This window comes from Guillardia theta (genome assembly GCF_000315625.1).
Source record: "Guillardia theta CCMP2712 unplaced genomic scaffold GUITHscaffold_34, whole genome shotgun sequence".
Lineage (NCBI taxonomy): Eukaryota > Cryptophyceae > Pyrenomonadales > Geminigeraceae > Guillardia > Guillardia theta.
Genome location: NW_005434640.1, coordinates 295155 through 302751, shown reverse-complemented (window position 1 = coordinate 302751; position 7597 = coordinate 295155). Strand labels below are relative to the sequence as shown.

The following is a 7597-nucleotide window of genomic DNA, read 5'->3' as shown; positions in this document are numbered from 1 at the left end:
ATAGTGCCCGCAAGGCACGCCAGCCTCTTCCTTCTCTGTGGCGAGAGGTGTGACAGAAGCCCTTCATCCCGAGTAGGGAAGCCATCGCTGGTTCGTGGCTCTGAGTCGCAGGATGATGGGACAGATGAAGTAGCGCTGTGCGCCATCGGCAACAGGATCAAGATAGCGTATCTGAGAGAGTAGGCGACGTGAAGGAGCTGAAGGAGTTGTCATGAGGCCATGGGGTACGCGTGATACATCTCCAGATACGCATCGTTTGGGCTCCTCAAAAAGCTGTTTCGTCCCAACCAACGTGAAAACACACCCTCCGTCTCCCTCGCCTGTCACCAGGTCACGCGGGGCACCTCATCAAGCCTTGGCCTGCCATGCGGACATCGTGACTCTCACGCCAATCTCGCATCGTTTCGCAGACCCTGCCGGTCAATCTCGGCCCCTCCCTCCGTGACCTCGGAGTATATATTCCCACCGCGTCTCCCCCGCCTCCCAACTCTCTTTCCCCATCAACCTCCGCCATGCAGCCCACGTGCGACGATCATCCCGCCTCCAGACCCTCCCTCTCCTCCTCCCCCATCTCCCGCGACGCTGCTGGCAGCAAGTCGGGCGCCGCGGCGCCTTTCGGCATGGACGAGCGGGTGTACTCTCGCTTCTCGGCGGGCGCCAGGAAGCGGCTGGCGTGCCTTGCGGGCGCCATCGCGTACATCGAGCGGGAGCAGCAAGCGGCGGGGGGCTCGGTAGACGGGCGGGAGCTGCCATGCCAGGCGAGGGCGCTCAGGAAGCTCAGAGCGTGAGCGCAAGCGCCAGGAATGTACTTGTTGTATAGTAGTATTTGAAGGATGTTGCTGTATATAAAGAAACGTGGACTATCACTTTTCTGGTCGGTTGCACGACGATCACAACGTGTGATGCATATCTTGGATGGGGCTGTGAAAGGCTGATACATCAAGGCCCTGTTTCGTCAGGGAGCTGTTTCTTTTCTCTTCTCGGCCGTACATGACAGGTATTTGGCAAGACAGCAAGGTGAACCTCCGGACACGATATCCCTTCGACTGGTTGATTGCACAACGAGCTTGAAAATGGCGGTCCGGTCCTGGCGAGGTCCCCGGCCAGTCAGAGCTTAGCAACACTGTTATCATACATCAGTCTGCTCCTTGTAGCTGGTCTCAGCTCAACCATAGCATCTGGCTCAATCGTGCTTGCTTCATCCTTGTTTTTATTCTACACAACATGGTATTCCACATCCTCCGACTCCTACTATGTTACAACACCTGTATATCCTATCACTCCCAGCCTTTGTCTCTATGGCTTGCTACTCTCGTAGAGCAGAAGCCTGGCATCTCACCGCCCTGGCATGGCATGGCATCTCACCGCCCTCGCCTGGCATGGCAGCTCCCGCCCGTCTACCGAGCCCCCCGCGGCTTGCTGCTCTCGCTCGATGTACGCGATGGCGCCCGCAAGGCACGCCAGCCTCTTCCTTCTCTGTGGCGAGAGGCGTGACAGAAGCCCTTCATCCCGAGTAGGGAAGCCATCGCTGGTTCGTGGCTCTGAGTCGCAGGATGATGGGACAGATGAAGTAGCGCTGTGCGCCATCGGCAACAGGATCAAGATAGCGTATCTGAGAGAGTAGGCGACGCGAAGGAGCTGAAGGAGTTGTCATGAGGCCATGGGGTACGCGTGATACATCTCCAGATACGCATCGTTTGGGCTCCTCAAAAAGCTGTTTCGTCCCAACCAACGTGAACACCCACCCTCCGTCTCCCTCGCCTGTCATCAGGTCACGCGGGGCACCTCATCAAGCCTTGGCCTGCCATGCGGATATCGTGACCCTCACGCTAATCTCGCATCGTTTCGCAGACCCTGCCGGTCAATCTCGGCCCCTCCCTCCGTGACCTCGGAGTATATATTCCCACCGCGTCTCCCCCGCCTCCAACTCTCTTTCCCCATCAACCTCCGCCATGCAGCCCACGTGCGACGATCATCCCGCCTCCAGACCCTCCCTCTCCTCCTCCCCCATCTCCCGCGACGCTGCTGGCAGCAAGTCGGGCGCCGCGGCGCCTTTCGGCATGGACGAGCGGGTGTACTCTCGCTTCTCGGCGGGCGCCAGGAAGCGGCTGGCGTGCCTTGCGGGCGCCATCGCGTACATCGAGCGGGAGCAGCAAGCGGCGGGGGGCTCGGTAGACGGGCGGGAGCTGCCATGCCAGGCGAGGGCGCTCAGGAAGCTCAGAGCGTGAGCGCAAGCGCCAGGAATGTACTTGTTGTATAGTAGTATTTGAAGGATGTTGCTGTATATAAAGAAACGTGGACTATCACTTTTCTGGTCGGTTGCACGACGATCGCAACGTGTGATGCATATCTTGGATGGGGCTGTGAAAAGCTGATTGATTTCAGAAGTTTTTTCAATCAGGAAGATCTCAGTTGTGCTACGTCCGTTTTAGCGTCACGATGAATGCACGCGATTTTGTCACTGAGGCACATTATATCGTACAATTCAACAGCGAATAGATGGTATGGATACAAGGAAACTCGTCGAGGATCTATCATGCTGTGAGCAGTTTCATCTATTCTCACTGTCTCATCTATAACAATGCCTTTCGTCTCTTTTTTTCTCCTTAAACAACATGCATACGGAGTGAATCGTGACATGAAATTTATTGTGTTTTTTCCTCATTTAGATGGAGATCGTTTCTCGACGCACATTATACTGAGAGTATGTACTTTCTTCGTGTCATTTTGATGTATAACCATCTGTACTGGTTATACTTTGGTTGTATTGGATTTGAAGTGAATTTGCGCATAGTATTGAAATTGATCGGACATCTGCAATATGATTTTCGGATTTCACCAAGAAATCGGTTATATATTCTTTCGATGGGACGAATTGCAACAACATCGTAACTAATCCAATTGAGTTCTACTCTTCCTCTGAGGAAAAAATAGCTTTCGGTTTCAATCAGGTACATTTCACTCCAAGTAACCTGCGCACAGCTTTGTACATTCCTTCCAAAGCTCCATGGAAATTTGCTCTGCACTCATTGTCACTCCATGCACAAATCTTGAGATGACTTACTTTCATTCTTTGAAACACGTGGTGGACAAGAGTGCACACCTGAAAGGATGAAAAGTGAACTCGGCAATACCTCAAAACATTCTACCTACCCGTAAACACGCCCATCATTTCGAACGGCAGCCTTGCGAACGACGGCACCCAATATGGCACAAGGTAAAGGGGAACTTTCGAGCCGCATATCTCCTCATCTGACATGCAGGCTGCAGCGACGGAGGTAGCAGCACCTTGCTTCGTGTCGAGTGCAAGCACGGCCATGGCTAGCCTGAACATTCGTCCAACGAGCGAGTCTGGGCGTATTCCCCTCCAGATGTCGCTTGCAACGAAGCCTGGGTTCACAGCGACGGAAGAGACTCTTGTCTCGGCATACTGACGTTGTAGCTCAGCAGTCAGGTGTACCATGGCCAACTTGGAGTTCTGATATTGTCTCGGGTACTTCCCTGAGGAAACAGCTTTGGACACATCTTTCGATCCCCAGTGATGCATGACGGAGGACAGGTTCACAATCCTGCCTCCTCCCGACTTCGACAGGTTGGGATGAAGGAGGCGTGTAAGGAGGAAGTGACCAACGAAGTTGGTGCCGAAGATGAAAGGGATTCCTTGTGGAGTCTTGGACGGTATATCGGTTCCCATTCCATTAATACCAGCGTTGTTCACCAAGACGTCGATCTTGGAGAATTCCTTGACAATGGAGATTGCGAAACGTTTCACTGATTCGAGATCCGAAACATCGAGCTCCCTGACCAAAAGCTTTCCCGGGTGAGGTCGGTCTGAATGAATCCAAAGTTGCTTGCGGCTGCTCTCGGGTGATGCCAACATCGCTTCGATTTCCTGCCTGGCTGCCTCTCCGCGTTGCAACGATCTACATGCCATTATGACACATGCTCCATTGGCATAGAGAGATGCTGCCGTAGTCTTTCCGATGCCAGCATTGGCGCCCGTCACAATGACGGTCTTCCCTTCCATGTTTCGCAGCTGGACACGGGGTTTGCTGCCGATGATGTTGAGGAGGAGCTTGAATGGGCATGAGAGCAGGAGGGAAAATGCTGCAAAAAAGGAGTAGATAGTGAATACGCTGTCGGATACCGAGGGAGCGAGCATCGGGTCCCTACTCCCTCCCTGCTTGCCCTCGTTGCTCGGCGCTACCTGCATTATCCTTCAGCAGTCCGGCCGGAATTTCGATGAGGCAGGCTCTCGACCGCAATGGCGCGGCAGCAACTCGGTATATAGATCGAATGTTTGCTGCCTCAGCTCTAATGGAAGGAAGCTGACATCACGTTACCATGACGGCCTCGGTGGGTCCCGTGCAGCTCAAAACCCCAACGTTCTGCTTTCGGAACCATACACTGTCACGAGTCCGACATGGCTGCGAGCGGTCTGCATTGTCAGCAACTTCTTGGCGGTGTATAGATTTCCCTGAAGTAAAAAGGCATAGCCATGTTTCAGCCAAGCTGCTGACAGTTTTACATCACGAAATTGATGAAACGTTGTGATAAGTAAATCGTTCAAAAGATTGATGACAGATGTTTACTACAAGATTCGGATTCGATCTCCGCGACGCACCGTATAAACTTGCCTTCACAATCTCTCAACCACCCACAGCATGCAGAACACTGAACCAGCTCCGCAAGCCTCCCGCGCTGATCCTCTTGCCCCCTCCAACAGATCCGACTCACATGAAGCTGAACCGGCTGCAGCAGAGCCAAGGACTTCTCCTGTTCCTTTCGGCATCGATGCCCAGGTCTTCTCACGGTTCTCAGGCTACAACAGGAAGCGCCTAACGATGCTCGCAAGAGCCATCGCGTATATTGAACGGGAGCAGATGGTGAATGGAGGGTCAATCGACGGTCGGGAGCTGCCGTGCCAGGCAAGAGCTCTTCGGATACGAACAGTGAGAGAGCGCAATGCCAGTGCATGATACCTGTATAGCTTTCGTGAGGGCATTTTCTGAATGTAATTATTCTTTCTGATCTTTAAGTGCATACCAATAAAAGGGAAACATCCTCAAAAGATTGACGTAATCTTTGGAAATTGATATGATGTGAGGAAACTACATGCAGCACCATAGACTTCGTATCAATGTCGGCTTTCAATGCTGATACTAGTCACGGTTTCAGGCTTGACGGCTCACCGCTGTCAATTTTGTCATTCGTGAAAACTTTCTAACTGAAAGTGTTTTTGCAGAACTTCAAGAAGCAAGATGCAAATTAATGATGATCGGATTGTATGACAAAGGATCATGACATGACGCCTCAACGGCTGAGACTCCTGGGCTGCCGGGCCGCCCGGCCGATCAGCCGTTGTACACGGAGTGCCGTGTATCACTGTCATGTAGTATGTAGTATGACCCTCAGCGTGATGCCGGTATGGCCAGGGACTGGACCGTACAGTCAACCACCCTCAGGGCCTGGCGGAGTGCCGCCGGAGTAACTTGAGTGACTTGTCTGTCAGGCCGCCGCCTGTCTACAGTGCCGGGGAACCGTCGGTGACCGGGTGGATCGCGGCCACCGGGCGGGCACCGTCCGGGCCGTGCCCGATCCAGCGGCAGGCCGGGCCGCATCGACTTTACTTTGACACGGTACGGTAGAGGAGTCACTGCCCCCCTGCGCTCAAGTCAACGGTTGTGCCACGCCGATCTTGATTACTTCGGCAGAACTTTGAGTCACCCGACTCAGTCGGAAGGGCCGGGCCTTGCAAGTTGATCGGAAGTTTCAATCACCACCGGCCCGGCGGCTCGGGGCGTAGGTGATACAGGACTAGGGGGTGGTGTTGAGCTTCGGTGGGGTACTCGAGTAAGTAGGTACAATGCCGCACAGAGTGGTGGGATTATTCAGACAGGACAAGTGATAAGCCTCTATAAAGGTGGGGTACTTGATTGTAAAGAAACGGGGTATTCCTGTTTCTGTACCGGTGGTATTATCACTTGTACGCTATAAGCAGGGGTACTTCAATGCTGATTTGGGGTGCAGGAAAACTCCATGATAGTGTGGGTGGGGTCCCCTTTTCCCCCTGTTTGGCGAATAGCTAGGGGTGGTTAAATAACTCAAAGTTGTAATTCATTTTTAAAATTTAAAAGAGCAACATGGTAATGAAATATGTACCATGATAACCATTCTACCAAATTTGTACGAAACATAAGTAAAGTACAAGGGGTGTCGGTGGGTGGGAGCACTGGCGTAGATGTGGGCGGAGCTATGGCAGGGCAGGACTGACAGCGGCGGAGTTGATCATGGAAGTTGAGTGAGAGGCAGGAACATCAGAGGCGTGAAGAGAGGTTGATTGATGAAGATATGAACAGATCTGGTAGTTCTTGTGTGGTAGAGGATGAGGGAATGTCGGGACATTCAAGACAAGTAGAACGGAGAGACTGTTGAATGGGGCCAACCAGGGGATAGGTTGTGCAATCGAGGCTGCTCTGTTCACAGAACAAACAACTTGGCATTTCAGAAGAATAAAAAAGTATGGATGTCACGTAGACTGTCAGAACTAGTGAGCGTGTAATGTTCCTGTGGTTTGTGAGAAGGATTCCGTCACATATTGTTGAGATAGATCTTTGGAGAGGTTTTGCTGGATTCAGGACAAGAGTCGAGAGTCTCGAGTGTTGCTGCAAGAGTTATCTGCTTGATTGGAACTAAATCATGATATTGGTGTTGTTTCATTATCCTATGTTGGTAGTGGGGAGTATTTGTAACGTTTCCTGCCTGCAGCAGGACGATGAACGTGCAGTCGCGTCGTCAGCGGGAAGAATAAGAACCGTCCTCTTGCTTGTTGCTGCTCCACGTTTGCTGTAGGAGCTTGCAGCTGTTGTCTTGTCAGTTGTGTGCGATTGAGGGCCATCGGGATCGATCGCCAGCATGTCTCGGAAGGGGAGTTACGGGAGGAAGGAGAACGACCTCGGCGCTCTGATCGACAGGTTAGTGGTCATGGCGGAGGAGCTGTCGCCGGAGCAGAGATCGCAGCAGGAGCCAGAGGAGATGGATGAGTTCACTCGGCTGAAGAAGCTCGCTGCTCGCCAGGTCTCGGAGATCCGCAAGATGATCGGGGAAAGGGACGACCTTCTGGAAGCCTCGGGGGGGTCGGGAGGGAGGCAGGCTGTGGTCCTGTCCTCCAAGATCAGGGAGCTGCTGAGGAATGTACACGAGACCCACAAGGCGATGCAGAACGAGCTGTCGGCGGAGGAGAGGCAGATGGCGAAAGAGGAGAGCCTCCGAGCGAAGGGCAAGGCGTCCCTGCTGAGCAGGGACGACCTGGATGCGCACGTGCAGCTGGTGGAGCTGACGGGGAAGCACATAGCAGAGTGTGAGGCGCTGGAGAAGAAGAGGTACCAGACACCAGGAGGAGGAGGGAGATCTGCGTTCGGGCCAGGGGGAGGGGGGCGGGAGGGGGGAGGGGGGCGAGGCGGACCGGCCGGGCGACCCGACCCCACTCGAAGGACATTCGGAGAAGCCCAGAGGTTCGTGCAAGACATGCGATGTTAAGGTTTCTGTGGTGTAGACTATCCTGAGGAGGAGGAGGAGGAGGAGGAGGAGGAGGAGG

General features: G+C 53.4%; 2 protein-coding genes across 2 annotated transcripts; one reads left to right on the top strand and one right to left on the bottom strand.

Annotated features, from left to right (window-relative positions):
- Positions 1-2958: 2958 nt before the first annotated feature.
- On the bottom strand, positions 2959-4027 carry GUITHDRAFT_108486 (hypothetical protein; the record flags this gene model as incomplete). Its single annotated transcript, XM_005832534.1, has 3 exons — positions 2959-3020; positions 3065-3103; positions 3154-4027. 3 exons carry the CDS (start codon positions 4025-4027, stop codon positions 2959-2961), a joined length of 975 nt encoding a protein of 324 aa, XP_005832591.1.
- A 2888-nt stretch (positions 4028-6915) lies between these two features.
- On the top strand, positions 6916-7539 carry GUITHDRAFT_108485 (hypothetical protein; the record flags this gene model as incomplete). Its single annotated transcript, XM_005832533.1, has 1 exon — positions 6916-7539. One exon carries the CDS (start codon positions 6916-6918, stop codon positions 7537-7539), a length of 624 nt encoding a protein of 207 aa, XP_005832590.1.
- Between the last annotated feature and the right edge of the window lie 58 nt (positions 7540-7597).